Source organism: Oryctolagus cuniculus, chromosome 13, assembly GCF_964237555.1.
Source record: "Oryctolagus cuniculus chromosome 13, mOryCun1.1, whole genome shotgun sequence".
NCBI lineage: Eukaryota > Metazoa > Chordata > Mammalia > Lagomorpha > Leporidae > Oryctolagus > Oryctolagus cuniculus.
In genome coordinates, this window is record NC_091444.1 from 3,243,776 (window position 1) to 3,264,695 (window position 20,920).

General features: G+C 45.6%; 1 protein-coding gene across 4 annotated transcripts in view; it reads left to right on the top strand.

Annotated features, from left to right (window-relative positions):
• The window catches only part of HMCN1 (hemicentin 1), a 459,307-nt gene that overhangs the window by 351,541 nt on the left and 86,846 nt on the right, over window positions 1-20,920 (top strand). For all 4 annotated transcript variants that reach the window (XM_070055058.1, XM_051820384.2, XM_070055057.1 and 1 more), the window contains 12 exons: window positions 540-636; window positions 6,120-6,281; window positions 7,038-7,151; window positions 7,263-7,465; window positions 7,753-7,834; window positions 7,940-8,071; window positions 8,639-8,788; window positions 11,095-11,254; window positions 13,349-13,473; window positions 13,681-13,864; window positions 14,439-14,536; window positions 15,729-16,007. In XM_070055058.1, the coding sequence (XP_069911159.1) occupies window positions 540-636; window positions 6,120-6,281; window positions 7,038-7,151; window positions 7,263-7,465; window positions 7,753-7,834; window positions 7,940-8,071; window positions 8,639-8,788; window positions 11,095-11,254; window positions 13,349-13,473; window positions 13,681-13,864; window positions 14,439-14,536; window positions 15,729-16,007 (1,786 nt within the window). The remainder of the gene's footprint in view (window positions 1-539; window positions 637-6,119; window positions 6,282-7,037; window positions 7,152-7,262; window positions 7,466-7,752; window positions 7,835-7,939; window positions 8,072-8,638; window positions 8,789-11,094; window positions 11,255-13,348; window positions 13,474-13,680; window positions 13,865-14,438; window positions 14,537-15,728; window positions 16,008-20,920) is intronic.

Consider the following 20,920-nt stretch of genomic DNA (forward strand, 5'->3'; position numbering starts at 1 on the left):
CTGCGTAAGTGTCTCTGCCGGTCTCGGGCCCTCGCTGGGCTGACCCTGTCCCCCGCGCCTGCACCTGCAGCGGGGTGGCCTTGGCATCCTCACATGGTGGTGGCAGCATTCCGAAAGAGCAAGCAAAAGCGCACAGCCTGGGTTTTGAAAGGGCCCTGCCTGTCACTTCTGTCACATTGCATTGGCCAAAGCCAGTCCCAGGGCCAGCACAAGACCACGCCTCTTCTGCTCCTCTTGATGGGACCTCCTGGCAGCCACATGACTGGAGCACCGACGGGGTCGTGGGAGAGTGATTTGGGACTTTTTATAGCTGGTGACATACACAAATATGTGTCAAGTTGCGTTTTCTGACTGGAAATTTTATTAATGTGTATTTGATCTAACTAATAAAAGCCAGCACCAACACGAGTATGTGCAAAAATGCCTTGCGTTTGCCAGGCATTTACCAATACAAGTATGCTTAATTTCCTCTAAAAAATACTGAGAAATACAACAGATTGCTTTATAAAAAACTTAAAATTTCTTCATTTTTCCTTTAGATTCAGAATACTCAAATAGCAGATATCGGCAGGTATGCGTGTGTCGCTGAGAACACAGCCGGAAGTGCCAAAAAGTATTTTAACCTCAATGTCCACGGTAAGAGCCGAGTTCCAGAAACATCAGTGAGGATGCACTTAGGAAGGCAGGGACCCCGCGCTTTAGGGCACACGGGCTTGTTTCTTATTTTATGACTTGACAGTGTGTGAGGCCTGCGTTCATTCAGTCTTCTTCCTTCCCACCGAAGCTGGGAAGATTTATAAAGTGCAGATCTTCTAGAAGTCCACTTCTGTATTGTTTTACTCGCTCAAAAGCACAGCATTACTCCTACATATTTGAAACTAGCGTCAGAATTTGAAACCCCAGAGATGACATGTTTATGTGATGTTAGAACCAGAGAGAGACCTTCCACTCCAAAAGATTTACCACTGTTCCTGGCTGGAGTCCATTCCTTCCCCTGGTGTGGAAACCGTGCTGAGTTATGTCCTCTGCTCCCCGTACGCTCCCTGCAGAAGAGAAGGTCTCTTTGTGGAGTGAAATAATTCCTTAAAACCACTGACGCACCTAACTCATCTGTGAAACTTTAAGCTCTCATTCATGCTAGACTCTCCATAAATATTGTATTGTTTTGCTGAAAAAAGCACTTGGCTCTGTACCACCAAAAGACTAGGTTTTTTTTTTTTTGGGGGGGGGGAGACATAGCTACTACCAAAATATTAACTTGGAGATGGGGGAAAATGATTACAAGAGATTCCCTTTATGTGAGCAATACAAATACGAAGTTCCAGCTTGCCTTAGAAATAGCTGAAGCCGGCGCCGTGGCTCACTAGGCTAATCCTCCACCTAGCGGTGCCAGCACCCTGGGTTCTAGTCCTGGTTGGGGCGCCGGATTCTGTCCCCATTTACCTCTTCCAGGCCAGCTCTCTGCTATGGCCCGGGAAGGCAGTGGAGGATGGCCCAAGTGCTTGGGCCCTGCACCCGCATGGGAGACCAGGAGAAGCACCTGGCTCCTGCCTTCGGATCGGCGCAGTGCTCCGGCCACAGCGCACCGGCTGCGGTGGCCATTGGAGGGTGAACCAACAACAAAAGGAAGACCTTTCTCTCTGTCTCTCTCTCTCACTATCCACTCTGCCTGTCAGAAAAAAAAAAAAAAAGAAAAGAAAAGAAATAGCTGAAATTTGGAATCCTGTGGGCAGTTTGGCCCTCCATGGACTTGCATAGAGCGTGATGGGCATTGTCTCTTGCCGTGACCCACAGGGAGTATTAATGTCTGCCCATGTGCAGCGTTTGTGTCACAGACACCTGAAACTCTGTACTCCCAGTCTTAGTGTGGTAGGTAGTACATTGTAGGTGCTTAACAAATGTCTTCGAGGTTTTTGAATGAATAGATCAGGCTGAAACAGAAACAAATGTGTTACAAAATCCCAGAATGAATAAATTAAACAGACCCACTTGTGAAAGCACACGTTCCAATCTGTACAGTATAGTAAACGAACGTTGAAGAGTTACAGTGGTGTTTGCCATTCCTGCTTCTTCAAGGCAGAGCAGTGTCTCCTCCTCTAGGTGGTAGAAAGCACCTTGGAGTACCCAGCTTACGGCAGCTTCGGGTGCCCCCTCGTCTCATCCGTTGGCCTCCGTGTCTTTCCCTCTCACCTGTGGCTTCAACAGCCATTGTCTTACTCATCTCAGCCTCCCTAAACCCAGAGTGATTTCTGCTAAATAACCATTTGTTGCCTATTTATTCTACTTGAACAGAAATGTCTGAACAGGAAAGCCTCGAGGGGAAGTGGTCCACAGTGTTTTCCATTAAGGATCAGGGTTCAGGATGCTTTTTATTCTGCCTGTAAATGGCATCTTGAACGCCTGCCTGCAGCCGGGAACCTCTCAATTAAATACTGGGAAATTCATTTGAGAGAAAATGAATTCTTTTCATTTAAAACCACGCCATTGGTTAGACCCACCGCAGCCATGCCTGGTGCCCGGTGCCCTAACCTTCAGGCTGCCGGCCTCGGCGTTCTGCACCCTCCCCTCCCCTGCACAGCTAGCTCGATCTTTGAGGCACAGCACGTCAGTCACTCCTCCTAGCCCGCGCGCTCCCATCCCTCTTCTCAGTGAAAGCTCAAATCTGCAAGTAGTGGCAGTGATAATGTTTTAGCTGTGTCATCCCTGTGGGTTCCGTGCCACGTGTTTATAGGTCATTTCACTTACCTCAGTAACCACAGGTGCTTGGTACTATTTTATGCCTCTTTGATTAGAAACCCAAGGCCGGCCGGCGCCACAGCTCACTAGGCTAATCCTCCGCCTGCGGCACCGGCACTCCAGGTTCTAGTCCCAGTTGGGGCGCTGGTTCTGTCCCGGTTGCTCCTCTTCCAGTCCAGCTCTCTGCTGTGGCCTGGGAGGGCAGTGGAGGATGGCCCAAGCACTTGGGCCCTGCACCCCATGGGAGACCAGGAGAAGCACCTGGCTCCTGGCTTCGTATTGGCGCAGTGCGCTGGCCGTAGTGGCCATTTGGGGGGTGAACCAATGGAAGGAAGACCTTTCTCTCTGTCTCTCTCTCACTAACTCTGCCTGTCATAAAGAAAGGAAGGAAGGAAAGGAAAGAAAGAAAGAAAGGCAGGCAGGAGAGGAGAGGAGAGAGGAGGAGAGAGGAGAGAAACCCAAAGCTCATATGAAACTGTGTGACATGCCCCAGATGACATAGCTGGCAGGTGCAGAACCAGGTTCTGCCCACGCAGTCTGACCGCCGAAGTTTGATGCTTAGCTGCTTGCTCTGATGCTACCCACTGAATCCCACACCTGCAGCGTACGTGCACCTAAGTAGGTAGCTTGCTGGGGCTGGAGGACATCTTGGTGTCAGGAGTGTTGGTGTCTGTAAATTCGTAGTAGCAGCTTCTGCTGGGCCCTGCATGCTGCCTGGGATGACCCTCTTGTCTGCCCCCCCATGACTCTCTCAGCGCCTTCAGCTCCTGCCCAAATGTCGCATGGCTGCTGACTTACTGTGTTTGGGTTGTGATAATGAAATACCGTAGATCATGCCCGAACAGCAGATTTGACTTCCTCCCAAGGTCGAGGCACCAGCAGGGTTTGGTTTCTGGAGGCGGCTCTCCCTGGCTTCGTGCAGCTGCTTTGTGCTCGCTCCTGAGCGCACTTGGAGGAAAGGGGAGAGAGGAAGTCTGAGCCAGCTTCAGTTCTCTGCTGGCTCTCCATGAAGGACACAGGCCTAACGTCTGGGGCCGCCCTTTGGGCCTCCATTGCGGCCATAAAGGCCTCAGCTTAAAATACAGTCACACGAGGGGTTAAGGCTTCCACATAAGAAATGGTTGGGGGGCCGGCGCCATGGCTCACTAGGCTAATCCTCCGCCTGCGGCGCCAGCACCCCAGGTTCTAATCCCAGTCAGGGCGCCAGGTTGTCCTGGTTCCCCCTCTTCCAGTCCAGCTCTGCCCGGGAAGGCAGTGGAGGATGGCCCAAGTGCTTGGGCCCTGCACCCCATGGGAGACCAGGAGAAGCACCTGGCTCCTGGCTTCAGATTGGCGCAGCACGCCAGCCGTAGCATCCATTTGGGGGGTGAACCAACGGAAGGAAGACCTTTCTCTCTGTCTCTCTTTCTCACGGTCTAACTCTGCCTGTCAAAAAAAAAAAAAAAAAAAAGAAAAGAAAAGAAAAGAAATGGTTGGGGAATGCAACCTTCAGTCCATAACAGCCCCCTCCCACTTTTCTCAGTGCCTTCCCCTCCTGTTTCACAGGGGAAAAGGAGGCCTCTTTCCCCGAGTTCCTGCCGTAGAATCCGCCTCACGTCTGCCATGGCATCAAGGGTGCTTCCCGCTGCTCTCGCTGCCCTTGCTCCTGCCCAGCAACAGTGGGACGCACCCCTGCCTCCCAGAGGCCGGAGACAACCTCACTCCAGATTCCTGCCTGTTGCCTTCTCTCTTCCTCCTCACTGCCCCTTCCCAATGGCACTTAGTAACAGAAAAAGGTCTTCCTTAGACCTAACGTGCATCCCCGCCTACCTCGCACCCCTCCCCTGTGCACAGCTGACTACACAGAATGTCTGTTTCCTGTTCCCCGCTTGGGCCACCCTGCATTCGTGCCAGCTCCCGCCGCCTCGTTCCAGTGGAGCTGTCACTGAGGTAACCACTTGGGCCCGCAGGCATCCTCTAGGCTCCGTCTTCTTACATCTGAGAGCGTGGCCTGCTTGGTCAGTGTCTTCCCAGAACTCCCACAGCCCTTCTCTGTGCCTTGCCTCGCCAGTCTCGTCCCAGGAGCCTCTGTGGCGCTGCGTCTGCCCAGCTATGATGTGTTCCTTCCCCGTCCTTGTCCGAGGGGATTTCATGTGTTCCCCAGTTTCAGTTACTGCCTGTGTAATCCGAATTTTTATTTCAGCCAGGGCCCACTCAAGCGCTGCAGACCCTTGTGTCTGCATATGCACTTGTTGTCACAAATGTGAGATAAGCACCTGAAACAACGGCTATAAAGCTGGACATGCAATCTTCTCCCAGAAATACAGTCCTCCTCCAAAGAGCTCTGTCTCAGGCAAGGCCACCGTTGTCTATACACTGTTCACGACAGAAAAATGATGTCACCTCTGACTTCCCCCTCCCTAAATTGTACTCCCAAAACACCGAGTCCTGGTCATTCTACTCGCAAAATGTCCTGGGGTCACCCACTTCTCATAATTGTTGCCGGGTTGTCTGCACTACAGCCATGCTGGCACCTGAAATGAATTTTTGGTTGCGGCATTGCTCTTCTTCCCATTCTCAGGCCATGTTTCAGCGTCTAGCGACACCCAGAAGACCCCCGTAGCATCTTATCCTCGCCTTGTCCTTAATGCTCTGCCTCCCCATCCCCACCTTGCTCTGTGCACTTCACCTTATCAGGGCCATGCCCTTTTCCCGTTTGGGCCTTTCTTGATGCCATTCCTTCTTCCTGGAAGATACACTCATTTCCTCTCTTCTACTTAGCTCATTCCTACTCAGATTTTGAGTATTGTCTTACATGTCACTTTCTTCAAACTAGGGTAGTTCCCTGGCATCACCCTTCTCTTCTGATCAGCACCCGTCACATCTGTGATTACTAGGCAGTACAGAGCAGTGGCCAAGAGTAAGGGTCCTGGAGCCAGACTGCATAGCTCGCGGATCTGTTGGAAAGTCCTCGGGCAAGCTGCTAACTTCTCTGTGTCTCAGCTTTCTTGTCTGTGAAGTACAGATTAAAAACACATAAGGTGTTTGAGGATTCTATACAGTAGGACACATGAAGTGTCTAGGACAGTGTGTGGCACATCATAGCCACTAAAACTTCTAGTTGCTACCTTCAGTTCCCTGTCCACCACAGCCACCAGATTACTAACTCCATGTGGTTTAGGTCTGTTGCATTTTTTGCATTGCCTCAGCACCTGGTACAATGTCTAGAATACAGTAGGTATTCAATAAATGTTTGTAAGAGAATAAGATAGCAGCAGAATTGATTAGTGGATAAAAAATAAGCTCATTGCTTTAGCAGAGTGCAGTGGTTGGATTACATGTGGTGAATTGGAGTATATGTTACTGATAATCCAGTTTCACTTTTAATATATTTGCTCTTGTAGTTCCTCCCAGTGTCGTTGGTCCTAACCCTGAAAACCTTACGGTTGTGGTGAACAATTTCATCTCTTTGACATGTGAGGTTGCTGGTTTTCCACCAGCTGATCTCACCTGGCTCAAGAACGGACAGCCCATCAAGCCAAGCACAAACGCTCTCATTGTGCCTGGTAAGGAATTTGGTCTTTTAGCATGGGATAAACTTTCTCATTTTCCTTTATTTTGAGATGAGTTGCATTTCAAATTAGTGTCTTTCCAAACCCTGGTCTTGCTAATTTATTTGTTCACAGTCAATGCCTTTGTTCGCCCATTTGGGACCATTAGGCGAAGAATGTATGGGCTTTTATCATTTTAGTGGGAATGTACAATAATAATAATAACTCCTTTGGAACATTATGAAATTTAGGAGCAGAACAGCTTGGTAATCCTAAGTGGTTTGTGGTAAATAGTACAATCATTGAATAAAGCCATTGGTTTTATTGTAAGTTTTATAGTAAGTGATAGACTGGATAGGTATGTGAGTAGATAGGTATAGGCTTGGGTTAGTATGATGGATGATGGATAGATGGACGATATGGGTGCGGGGTGGTTTAATAACTGCTCTGTGAGAAATTTAAACCCATAAAATACTTGTTAATATAGTTTGCCTGTAGTATAATTACCCTTTGTTCACTGGAACCTATATCAGTTTTACTGTCCATGTTTGGTTACTAAAGAGGAAAATGCTATGAATTTCTTCATTTATAAGGAGGCAGACTCATAAATAAAAATCTAGCAAAACAAATTTGCACAATTTCATTTTAAAAATGAGTGCTTCTAAATAAATGTTATTGTTAGGGAAAGGATATGTTTTTCCACTCATCTTATGGATACGTAGTTACCGGAACTCTGTACCAGTCTTCAGTTTGAATTGTATTTTCCCACAGGCGGTCGAACTCTGCAGATTATTCGAGCCAAGGTTTCTGACGGGGGTGAATACACTTGTGTCGCCATCAACCCAGCTGGTGAAAGCAAGAAGCAGGTGTCGCTGACTGTTCACGGTTTGTGTTCACTCCTCTCTTGCAGCTCTTTGGGTTTGCGCGGCTTCTCAGCGGTCTGTGTCTGATCACCTTCACGGACGGGAAACCCTCTGCTCTGTTTGCTTCCTTCAGTGCCCCCCAGCATTAAAGATGGTGGCAGTGAAGCGCTTTCTGCAGTGACTGTGAGAGAGGGCGCTCCCGCGTCTCTGCAGTGTGAGTCGCACGCTGTCCCGCCTCCCGTGGTCACCTGGTACAAGAGCGGGCGGCCGGTGGCCGAATCTCAGCGCGTGCGGATTCTAGCCGATGGACAAACACTGCGCATCGAGAACGCCGAGGTGCCTCTTTGGTTTTCGCTTGGTGTCATGACTGCTTGGCCGGGTTGTGCAGGAGATCACTGGTAGTCGCACATTCCCAGTACTGTCGTAAATGAAAAAATACATGACTGGTGCCGTTGACACTATTTGGTTTAAAAAGAAATCAGGCTTACGGAAGGCCACTAGAACTGGGGCGTCTGAGCATCAAGATGAAAGGTGACTGACGATTTCACCCACTCTCGAGCGAGCAGTGAGGTTGGTCATCTGTCACTCAATGGAGCACATACAATAGTGTCTTTTTCTTTTAGGTGTCTGACACAGGCCAGTATGTGTGTAGAGCTATAAATGTAGCAGGACGAGATGATAAAAGTTTCCACCTCAATGTTTATGGTGAGCACCTGCCTCTCATACAACTCTTTCTCCTTCAGATATGCAAATGAAAGAAAGTGTCCGAATCGGCTCGGTGAGAACACATGATTTCCTGTGTTTCTACAGTGCCACCCAGTATTGAAGGGCCCGAGAGAGAAGTGATTGTAGAGACCGCCGGCGGTCCTGTGACCTTGACATGTGACGCCACTGGGATCCCACCTCCCGCCGTAGCCTGGCTGAAGAACCACAGGCCTATAGGTACTGCCGTAGTGCGTGCCGTGCTCCGTCCCACTGGACTTGTAGACTAGCGCGTTCCAGTGTTGTGCTCACAGCGGTGTATAGGTCAGGACAGCCTAATGCGCTGGAACATCAGTCATTTATAAAGGGAGGTTTCTCTCTCTCTCTCTCTCTCCCTCTCTCTCTTTCCCCCTTCTCCTCCCCCTCCCTCTCCCTCCCTCCTCCTCTGTTCAGAAAGGCTCTCGTTTAAAATAAAAGTACAGGGATGGGCATATGGCCTAGCAGTTAAGCTTGGGCTTTCCAGTGGCAGCCCATTATCAGGTGCATGAGTTCAAGTCCTGACTCCGCTGTGTGTTACAGCTTTTGGCTAAAGCAGCTCCTGGGAGGCAGCAGGGTGATGGCTCAGGTGTGTGGGCCCTGCCACCCATGCGGGAGACCTGTACAGAGTTCTGGACTCCCGGCATCAACCGGCCTCCACCTCAGCTGTCTCAGACATTTTTATAAAACGCGACATTTTTATGTTAAATCGGAGGGATATTAGAAATAAAAGCCTTTGTGTGTCTTATTTTGCTTTGTTTCGACCTGTAGAAAATTCCAACTCACTTGAAGTCCATATTTTGTCTGGAGGTGGCAAACTCCAAATTGCCCGGTCCCAGCGTTCCGACAGTGGAAACTACACCTGTGCTGCTTCAAATGTGGAGGGGACGGCGCAGAAAAGCTACGTCCTCTCCATCCAGGGTACGCTGTGCGCGCTGTGACCTGTGTCCAGTGTCTTTTTCATATTCCATCCGTAGTTCAAAAGAGTCCATTTTGTTGTAAAGATTGATGTATGTATTTAAAGAGTTACACAGTGAAGGAGAGGCAAAGAGAGAGAGAAAGGTCTTTATCTGCTGTTTCACTCCCCGGTTGGCTGCAATGGTCGGAGCTGTGCCGATCCAAAGCCAGGAGTTGGGAGCTTCTTCCAGGTCTCCCATGCAGGTGCAGGGGCTGAAGGACTTGGGCCATCTTCCACTGCTTTCCCAGGCCATAGCAGAGAGCTGGATGGGAAGTGGAGCAGCCAGGACTCAAACCGGTGCCCATATAGGATGCCAGTGTTGGAGGTGGAGGCTTTACCTGCTATGCCAGAGTGTTGGCCCCAGGAGTCCACATTTAAAAGCATATTGATCATTGATTAAAAATTATTAATCAAGAAAAACAGTTGTCAGTTTTCTGTCTTCCACTTACCAATAGATTCTATTTTCATGGAAATGAACATAAATCTAGGAAAGAGGAATAGTAGAAATTTGGTGATATCCATTTTTTCCATTTTTAGTAAAATTGTTACCTTCTGGTGGTATGTATTACATTATGTTGCAGCAATTTATTTAAAACTTTTGTACAGAAAGTAGCACTTGATGAAGAGAGTGTATTATGATCTAGCCACTTGTAAGAGATTAGGTATATTTCAAGTAAATGTGAATCTCACACTAATTGGGATGAGAATAAGGAACATTAATTCACTGAACAAATGTTTGATGAGCACCAGCTATGTCCCAGCATAGTACTGAACACCATAGGAATAACTTGCTCCCTTTTGATTTCTGGCTCAGTGTTGAAATTGAGATGGAATTGTAGCTTGAAGCTTAGTTGAAGTATTTTTTATAATTTTATTATAGTTACTAAAGAATTCCTCATACATTATAAATTTAATTGGGGCTGGCGCCATGGCTCACTTGGTTAATCCTCCACCTGCGGCGCCGGCATCCCAAATGGGCACTGGGTTCTGTCCTGGTTGCCCCTTTTCCAGGCCAGCTCTCTGCTGTGGCCAGGGAGTGCAGTGGAGGATGGCCCAAGTGCTTGGGCCCTGCACCCCATGGGAGACCAGGAGAAGCACCTGGCTCCTGGCTTCAGATCAGCGCAGCTCCGGCTGTAGCACCCATTTAGGGGGTGAACCAAAGGAAGGAAGACCTTTCTCTCTGTGTCTCTCTCTCACTGTCTAACTCTGTCTGTCAAATTTAAAAAAATTTAATTGTGATTATTATCTGCATGCTATGTACTCTGTAAAGCTAATTCCAAAAGAAATGAAACTAAATAAAAATAAGTTTATTGACTATCAGTGGTCTCTCTGTAGAGATGAGTGACATTTTGAGGTTTCAGAAGCATAAAGGAAAGAGTGATTTAGAGATTAATTGTTGGAAATTGCATGCATAATTGTGTTGGATGCATTAATGAAAATAGGTAGCAATGATAGGATAGATGAGTATGACCAAACGTTTACCAGGCTGCTTCTACACTTTAGTGTGTCTTAAGAGTTAGGATAGTCTATGCAGAGGAGGCTCCTCCTGGGCTTGTCATTTATTTGTCTAATCCCTCCCGACTCAGCTTCTCTAGTGTGGTGAGTTTTGCAGATGTGGTGTTATTATAATGTGGGTAATGGAAGTGAGATTGGAAGAGATTATACTGTGGTATGCTGGTTATTTTCAACTACTGACTCTCAAAAAGATAGGCGCTGATTTGTTGCCAGTTCTTTGCCAGTTTCTGTGGTCTAAATCTTCCCACTAAAGTCCAGTTAAAGCTCCAGTGTGCTGTCACTTAACGTGGAGTTGGGAAGATGTCCAAAATTCACTGCTGTGAGCTGTTATGAGCTACAGCCTCTACAATGAAATAGAATAAGGTTTCGATGGTGTCTGTGTGATTGCTTTGCTAGTATTCATTATTTCTTGATCAGATAATTAAAGTAAAAACCAAAGATGGCTTAGACAAAAGAGAACAGAAACCGTGAGAGGAATATCAGTTTTTGAGGCTAGGAATGGCACCATTAAGTAGATCTGTCACAGGCCTCATGACTGAATAATTATATCAACTTACAAGTCTACCAGGAATATGGAAATGATTCTATTATCTTTCTCGTTTAAAATTACGTGTGAGGATGACAATAGTTTGATCTTGAACCATCATCTGGGAGGAATGTGAAATAGAAATGGCATGTTGTTCTGTGATGGTGTTGCATTCATTAGAATCATACCCTGTGCCTTGTTAATGAAAGTCCTAATTCTCTTTCCAAGTTCCTCCAACTATTGCTGGTGCTGAAATGCCAAGCGAAGTCACTGTCCTTCTGGGGGAAAACGTTGAGCTGGTCTGCAACGCAGATGGCGTCCCCACGCCTCTTATTCAGTGGCGAAGAGATGGGAAGCCCATAACTCACGGGGAAGCAGAAAGAATTGGGTATGTCTTGAAAGAATTTTTACATTATAAATTGTAAGGTCTTCAGCAGTGCTTTATGCTTCAAAGCTCATGAGAATAATAATACCAAATTCTGTCTCACTGGAGCTTGGCTCTCATTACATTCACAAAGGGAAAAGATAAATTTTTGGAAAGTTGGGCACAGAAATTCTCTTTGGAGGACTCTCAAAAACATGTGTTTGTGTTTGTGTGTCTGTCCCCATGACCATTACCTATCTACACTGTGTTCTAAGATCTGATCAGTCTCTCCAAAAATGTTTATTAGTTGCACAATAGTTATACAAAGTGCACATCGTAAAGTAATTAGTTCTTTCCTGCTAATATCAAGCCAGTTTCTTCCCACCATTGCCATGCTGCTTGGCTCACATTGACAGCAGACAGAACAGCACGGTCCTCTGTTCGTTCTCACCCTGGTTTGTGCGAATCCCACTTCAAGCTGGCACTTATTGCCAGTACTGCAGAGCTAGAATGGAGCCTCCAACCACAGATCCCCTTGGAAGGACAGTTGACCTTCTCGAAAAGCCCTGTTGCATACACACACCTGAATAGTATATGCATTAGTGGACATTAATCAGATGTGCTGTACAATGTATCATTCTGAACCAGTATTTTAAATTCAAGGAGTTGGAGTGCATTTTCTCATCTATAATTTATAATAAAGATCTAATTTAAAGACAGGTGAATGTTGTTTTCTTTGTATATGTTAATGTTATTCACTACATACTAAGATTTAGATTGGTTTCATTGTAAATGTAAATGCAGTTCATTATATACTAAGATTTAGATATTTATTCCCTTTTCAACACTGGATAAACTGCCAAATGGTATCTTATTCATACATCTGAAGTTTCATTTTCCTTATGTGAACATTTCTGAATAATTAACAAGTTTTCAGTTATTTGTGTTAGACGGCTGATATTTGACATATACAAGATCTAGCACTGACACTCAGTGGGACCTAACGATATTTCATAATACTTCTCCCTTGGAACTTGGAGTGTATCATTCCTGTTCTTACCTTAACTAACTGCTGTTATGATGCCACTTTGTTGATTATCTGTGCCGTGCTTCACAGTATACATGTAGATTTTTAGTTGAAACAATTTAACAATCAAAACAAGTACTTTTAGCAAGACAGCTTACTACTTTGCATTGAGCATTGCTGCTTCCTTTTTTGTGAATGTAGTTAAACTCATGGAATTTTAAAATTCATATTTTGAAAAATACAACTAGGCTCAGGTAATGATACAATAACTCAATAATTGCGGGTTTCCGTAGTGTAATGGTTATCACATTTGCCCGACAATAACTCAATATTCGTATTTTGTAATGTACAGTACAGAGTATTAACTTTTGACATTGAGAGATTCTAATGAAATCAATAGTGTAGGAGTAACTGTAGATAACAATTTAATCTTGTCATAAAATACAGGAAGTTTTGTTTAGTAATTATGTATACAGAGAGCCAATAATGCAATAATATTAATTTAGACACCTTTAATTATTTAACTGAATTTGAATCGTTTACTATTAGGTTAATCAAAGGAAAAGCTGTATTAATTTGTGGAAAAATTTTTGCAAAATAGATTCATACATGATACCAAATTATCACAGTTTAAATAAATTCTGGTTTTGCTCACAATGGTTTTATTATTTATGGTCTTCAATTTTTATTCCAGAAGTTTTAGGATTTTCATATAGTTTAAACTGTGTATTGATAAGAAGACATGATTCTGAGAATGAAATGTCTTTGCCTATGATTTGAATCGAGGCGTTCCAAGCCTTGACTTTGTTCATTGCCTGTTTTCTCAGGAGTGATGGATGAGAACCACTGCGGTGGAGCTGAGGTAGTTTCCTGAAATCTCTGCCCATCTCACTAGCTCTCACTGTAGTAGATGGATGTGGTAGATAATACAAGCGTCCATGAACTTAGCAACATAGGTTCGAGCCATTATATCCAATGTGAAGACATCGGTTTAGGGTGGTGATTTTTGGAGAACACAGTCATCTGGACTGAGGTTTCTAGACCTTGGCTCACATGGACCATCTCAGGGCCTCTTTACCTGCTTTTCACAGGGTGACTGCCGGCGGCAGCACGTTAAACATCTATGGCGCGCTTGCATCCGATGCGGGAAAATACACGTGTGTGGCTACTAATCCTGCCGGAGAAGAAGACCGAATCTTTAACTTGAATGTCTACGGTAAGTATGAGTGAGCACCCGTGTTCACTGTGCTGCCCAGGAGCGGCCAGCAGTGGGGTGTGAGCATTGAGGGCCAAGTCTGATGCCAAGACCAGTTCCTTTTGGATCAGAGCGGAAATGTGGACAAGTCCGGTTGAGATCGTTTCAACTAACAGTACATCCTTCCCTTTCTCTGTCTCTCGCTCTCTCACTCTCTTCCTGAAACAGTTCCACCTACAATCGAGGGCAACAAAGACGAAGCAGAGAAACTCATGGCTTTGGTGGACACCTCAGTAAACATCGAATGCAGAGCCGCGGGGACGCCGCCGCCACAGGTCACCTGGCTGAGGAGTGGGCTCCCGCTGCCTCTCTCCTCCCGCGTTCGCTTGCTGTCAGCAGGGCAGGTTGTCAGGTGAGCTTTTGTTGGGTGTCGACAAGTACCCGACGATGAACTCTTTCCTGACCTTAATAGCGTTCAAGAAATACTTTTCCTAAGCTTTTACTGTTGTTTTTTTTTTTTTCTTCCAAAAGTTTCAGTAAAGGGAGGATAAAATACATATAATTGAAATAGTTTTATTCTTGTTTAAAATGCTTATGTTTTAGTAAATGTGTGTAAGCTATGTCTTTCACAGACTTGGTCTCATGACTGAGTGTGTGTATTTTCCAGAACTGCTATTTTAGCCAAAGCCTCAGGTGGTAGGAAAATGCCCGCTATGATCATGCGATCTTCAGGTTAGCATCATTCTCTGTTAATATACATTTGGAAGTATTTACCCTGTAAATTGTGTTACATTTTCAGTGGCTTGTTGTCGCTCTGTAGGATTAGTGGCATCTCGGGCACACCGTGTTGTGTGGTAGATGATAAGCTCCATAGCTAAAATCTTCCAACATAAATTACCCTCCATAATTATTTACAGATCCTAATTATTTTATTTGCACATAGCAAATGGGATGCAGTGAGGACATGCTGTCGCGTTGTTTTTCAGGATCGTGAGGGCCCAGGTGCTGGACGCTGCTGTGTATACGTGCGTGGCCTCCAGCAGAGCCGGGGTGGACAAGAAGCACTACAGCCTGCAGGTGTTCGGTACGGCACAGCCCTCTGCCCACCCTCTGCCGCGTGCCCGTCCTGAGCAGCAGGCTGATCTTTAGAAACTGACCTCCCCGCTGGTTCAGAAATCTGACTTGCCTCTATCAGAAAGGATTGGTGAGAAAAGACCTTACTCCCTGGGGAACAGTGCATTTTCTCCCCAGCAGTCCATATTTGTTGGCCTGTACTGTCTGTCGAAATACGCTTCTAAATTGGAAATCAAGTCTAGAGTTTTAAAAATCACATTTCAATCCAGATAAAAGACCAGTCTCTTCATGCAAAGAAAAAGTCAAGGAGGCAGGCGTTAGGCACAGCAGCAAGGGTTACCACTTGGGACACGCACATCCCACGTCGCAGTGCCTGGTGGGAGTCCCGCCCACTTGCTTCCAGCCAGCCTCCTGCTAATGCATCCTGGGAAGCAGCAGATGACAACGCGAGAACTAGAGGCCCCACCACCCCCTGGGAGACCCGGAGAGAGTTCCCAGCTCTTGGCTTCAGTGTGTTCCAGGCCCGGCTGTTCTGGGCATTTGGGGAGTGCACCAGTGGATGGATGCTCAACTAAAATAGAAATGAAAGAGCATGAGTTTAAAAAAGAAACAGTCAAGCCTTTTTAAAAATAATATTAGTAGTTCATATAGAGCATTTAAAATATGAATGTATACATGTGCACGTATGTGTCTTTCTATGTGTGTATATGTAGAAAATTCAAAGCATTCACTTTCTGAAGTACTAGGTTTGCTAGTTCACATTTCTCAGTCCCCACGAACATCACAGAACACTTAAGTGACTGCTGACGGTAAGCTACACATGACTTATGTAGGATTATTGAAACTTACTCCTGGACTTGGTTTTATCTTATTTATCCAACATAAAGTAGTTGAAAGTAGGCTACAAGAGCTAATGTATGTATTATAATGAGTTAAAGAGACATGCTTAAGACATTTAAAAATCACCACAATTTAAAGCATACTAATTGTATCTTCTACAAGCAAACAAGGTTGAGGTTTCCTTGCTAGTATCTGGAAGAATAATTGGCATACATAGTAGATAAGTAGATGTTTTTAGTAACATCCTAAGTTCCTGTGTGCTATTTTAAAGGATGTATTTTTAAAGATAGAATTGCTTTAATGTTTTTAGTTGATCTCATTACAAAGCTGCATGAATCTTTCCTGTTCCGTTTCCTGTGTAGCACCACCCAGCATAGACAATGCTCTGGGGACAGAAGAAATCACCGTCGTCAAAGGCAGCTCCACCTCCATGTCCTGCTTCCCACACGGAACCCCAGCCCCCCGTGTGTCCTGGCTCAAAGAGGGGCAGCCGCTGGGGCTGGAGGCCCGCCTGACCTTGAGCACTCAGGCCATGGTCCTGCAGCTGGTGGAAGCGGAGGCTCGGGATTCGGGAAGGTACTCCTGCGTGGCCTCCAGCGAAGCTGGCGAGGTCAGCAAGCACTTTGTCCTGAGGGTCCTAGGTACGTGCAGATTCAGCAGATGTGGCGTGCTGGGGAAGCGAGTGGCGGGCTTCGCAGGAAGCAGGGTGATAGTTAGTGCCAGCCGTGGAGCGAAGTGTGCAGTGTCTGGATCTCAGCTTTGTGGCTCACCTGCGCTTGCTCTCATCTGAAGTGCGTTAAGTTACGTTGTCCTATGAGGGGCCCTCGAGAACGTCATAGAAAACTGTGCGTGGTTGTTATAAAATTTTTGTACCAAAACAAACTCATCTTTTAATTCTGTTTGTCCACAAACTTTGAAATTCCCTTGTATGTATCTGTCTAAAAAGATGAAGACCGTTAATTGAGAAAGTCTTTTAGCCAGTTGATAAGTAACTTTAAAATTTTCTCCAGGAACTACAAGCATATCTGACAATAAAAATTTGATGAAAAGCCCTAGTATTTATACTGTTATATATTGTCTCGAATCTGTAGATGATAGTCAGGATACTCATTTCAAGTAGTCTAGTTCTATTTACTTTTGTTTGGATCGCAATTAACATTTAAAGTATGTGTTCCAAAGTGGTACATGCAAATAGTCTACAGAGAAAACTTATCTTTTCCTTGAAGTAACACATTTTAACCTTGGAAGAGACAGGACTGGGAGTGAAATGAGCTATTTCAATAATGAAGATTTCTCTGGAGTTTTGTTTGTTTTTTCACTATAACAGAGGTGAAACCCAGGATCCTTACACCATACAACCTGCAACCTACAGAAAACAGTAAAAAAATTTGGCAACAGTCCCGGTTAAGTGGAGCTGGGTGTGTTTGCAGAGTGCCCTGCGATCTTGGAGCACCTATGAAAATCTAATTATTGACGTGACTTTAAGCGTTGCCTCATCCCTAGTTCAGCTTTCGAGGGGCCAGGCAATGTGCACCACCCTCCTGCTGAGTTCTCGGTGCTTAGCACGTCATTTGATTGGCAGAAGCTCCTGCTGTTTATTGTTGACTTGAATTCAGCTGGACTAGATCCTGTCCGCTGGATGGAGGGCGCTTCCGCTGTGAGCGAGGTGGGGTGGTGCCTGGATAAACAGAGGAAGGTCCTCTGGCGTAGAAGAGAAAGAAGGGTGGTCATGGAGGACGCTGGGATACTTAGAGGCAAGAGTCAGGAGGAAATGCGTGTCCGAGAGGCGGGCTTATAGAACATCGCCTGCACTCGAGTCCACAATAATGACGTAACGCGATCTTGTCCTTTCATTGCTCGTGTTTAGCTGTTAATTATTGGGTAGAAATCATGTGCCAGGCTCGTCTCTAGCCGCCATGTAATAACTAGGAACACCTACCATGTGACTCGCTTCATGGCAGGTACCTTGAATACATAACTAAGAAAGGTGTGCTCCTGACACTCAGCTGCCTACATCTCAGGAAAACACAGATAGATACTGAATAAGTACGAGAGCATTTCAGAAAGTTTGTAGGGAACTGGTATTAGAAGGTAAGTTTGCAAAAAAGTTAAATTTAGTTTTTTGATAGTGGGCATTTTCTGTGCACTTTTTGGAGACCCTTATAATGACACTTGAGTGCAGTGAGGGTTATGCACTTAACATGACCTTGTGGGTTGCTCAGCTTCAGACTGGGTCTCCTCCAGGGTGTGTCAGCCCTGGCAGAAGGACTGCGGAGATGAGCGGAGAGTTAGAATCCTTTGCAGCCTTTCTTACCTGGGGTGGTGGAGCTGTCACCGAAGTGGGTGTGAGAGGAGGAGGAATAAGAGGCCTGGAAATAGATCTGAACAGAGGCCCATCTGTGAAGGGCCTCGAGGAATCTCAGGGAACTGGATCGTCACTAAAAAGGCAAGGGTGATCTTAAGCCAGAGTGTGTCATGCATTCCATTTCCAGAAATCCCTCTGGAGACAAAGCGAAGAGACTGCTGCACTCACACGTGGAGTGTAGGGTAGGTAGTGTAGAATGTGGCTAGGAAGAGAGTATTCCTCTAGAAGTCACAAGAATTCAGGAGCAGAGTCACAGACCTGTGCGCATGGACATGGACAAAGGACGGCCTTCCCAGTGAACGCACTCTGCGGATAATATTTTCCAAAAGCAGAGCTGAAAACTGCCTCAGCAGAAAAATGGGAAGCTCCAGCGTTCCACATCTGTGCAGAATAAATTGAAACTGTCTGCTTGGGGCAGCGCTGCCCCTCAGAAGGCAGCTTCCTGATCTGGGCAGTGCCGTCCATGCGATGGGAGGGGCAGGGTATGGGTGGATCTAAAAGCCCCGTGTGAGTGAAAGCCTCGGACGGGACAAAGCTAGGGGGCCTGACAGGGTCCACGCCGGAAGGCGCTTTGTTGGCCACGTGAAGAAGTTTGTTTTTTGTAACTGAAAAAAAAAAAAAAGGAAGTTCTAATAAGTGGGAAAATACGGGTAGAGATGCAGTTTTAAAAAGCCCACTCCGGCTGCAACGTGGAAGGCTGCTTGAATAGCACCAAGAGTGGACTCTGAAAGACCAGTGCATTGTTGGCGATCGCGCTTGGCTGTGACTGATGGTGTACCCGTGGCGGCTGAAACGGAGAATGTGTGTGAGCTGTCTGGAAGCCCGCAGCATACGTTTGACTCAGCTCAAATAGGTGCAGGGAAAAAAGTTAGGAAAGGCCTAGCTTCAAAGATTGGCCCCTTAGAGACTTTGTTACAATCCTCACGAAACTGTATCCACTTAAATCTCAGTAGTGGGAGCAACCACTCCAGCTACCTGCTGCTAAAGAGGCTGGGAAATGCAATTCTTTATCATAATGATAACACCAGTAAAACTGGAATCTGGTAAGAAAGGAAGAAGTGGGCACCTTCTACCCAACCAGGAAGGAAGCGTTAGTTCGTGTAAACAGTATTGCAGCTCTGACTGGGGTGATGGAGGTGAGAGGCTAAAACGTCTTCGAGAAATAATTGCAAGTAAGTGTTAGGACTCAGTTGTGGATCTGGACATGTCGTGGACTGATGACGTATGCATCAAGGTTGATTCTTAGTTCTGGCCTGCATGACTAAATGATTGGTAGATCCATCACATAGAAGCAGGGAATGCTGGGAAAGAACCAGGTGTTGAGGACAGGGAACACAGGTTCAGTCTGAATGCATGTCGACTTTGAGCTGACTTTCAAATGTCCGACTGGAGGTGTTTATCTCGTCATTGCTTTTGTGAAACTGAAGCTCAGAAGAGAGACCGAGGCGGAAACGTAAATTCTGTAGTCATCAGAGTGAGAATAACTCGTGTTCTCAAGAGTCCAGGGCACAGGGCAAAACGTGGAGGGCGATCAGTCACAGCCACTTCACACAACGCAGTCTGAGATGGGGTCTGAGCCTGTCAGGACATTATAATTTTTATTTTTTTCTCAAAGAAACCTTTTATTTAATGAATACAAATTTCATAAATACAACTTTAGGAATATAGTGATTCTTCCCACCATATCCACCCTCTCACCCACACTCCCATCCTCTTCCTCCCTCTCCCCTTCCCAGTCCCATTCTCCTTTAAGATTCATTTTCAATTAATTTTGTACAAAGAAGACCAACTCTACTGAGTAAAAATTTCAACAGTTCGCACACACACACACACAAAAACTTGGAGAACAAATATTACAGTTAACTCTGATAGTACAACTCATTAAGGACAGAGGTCCTGCATAGGGAGTTAGTGCACAGTGACTCCTGTTGTTGGTTTAACAATTAACACTCTTGTGTATGATGTCACTGACAACCCGAAGCTCTTGACATGAGCTGCCTAGGCTATGGAAGCCTTTTGAGTCCACAAACTCCGTCAGTGTTTAGACAAGGCCATAAGCAAAGTGTAAGTGCTTTCCTCCCTTCAGAGAAAGGTGCATCCTTCTTTGATGGCCCTTCTCTCCACTGGGATCTCACTCACAGAGATCCTTCATGAAGAACATTTTTTGCCACAGGGTCTTGGCTTTCCATGTGTGAAATGCTCTCATGGGCTTTTAAGCCAGACCAGGCTGCCTTAAGGACTGATTCTGAGGTCAGAGTGACATTTTTAAATCCTGTCATTGTAAATTTTTTGGAAGGTACACCTAACTAATCTTCTCATCCACAGTGATTGACATGTAAGTAAGACAAAGAACTGTTATAGTCAGGATTGATCACTGATAATTGCTTCTGAGTGGCACAAACCATGCTATGGAAATGAAACGGGGCAGACCTTGGATAGCGAGAGAATCATGCAGGCATTGATGGCTTTTGCTGGTGAATCGAAGGACATTAATGTAATCTTGACAGTACTTCATCAAACTCACTTTAGGGAATGGGCCTGTGAGGAGCAAGGTAGGAGGGAGCTCTTGAGGGAGAATGTGGCCTGATTTGAAGTCTAGAGCATGTATCTTCATAAGTTTATTAAGTAGACAATGTTATAAAGACAGATTAGGCCTTGGAAGCCATGATGAAGAGGTTTTTTTTATTATTATTCACTAAGCAGTGTGGAACCATTAAAATTATTTAATGAGGAAATCTTGGAGAACAGATGTTTAGCAGTTAAGATGCCTGCATCCCCTGTGGGAGTACTGGGTTCAATTCCCACCTGCAACTCCTGACTCCAGCTTCCTGCTAATGCACACGCTGGAGGCAGTGGTGATGGCTCAAGTAGGTGGATTCCTGCCACCCACGTGAGAGACCTGAATTGAGTTTCCCTCTCTTAGCTTTGACCTTAGCCCAGTCACAGCCACTATGAATATTTGGGGAGTGAACCAGCAGAAAGGAGCTCATTCTCTCTCTGCCTCTCAAGTTTTTTAAAAATTAAATTTAAGAAAAAGTAGATGTTGGGTCACAAGCACAATAATAATATTAGATCACTCTTAAACTGCACTTAAGAAAACATATTTTGACAGCAATATGTAAGATGCACGGAGTATAAAAAGAGGTTATACACAACAACAGTTAAGATATGCTGATTTATTAATTATAA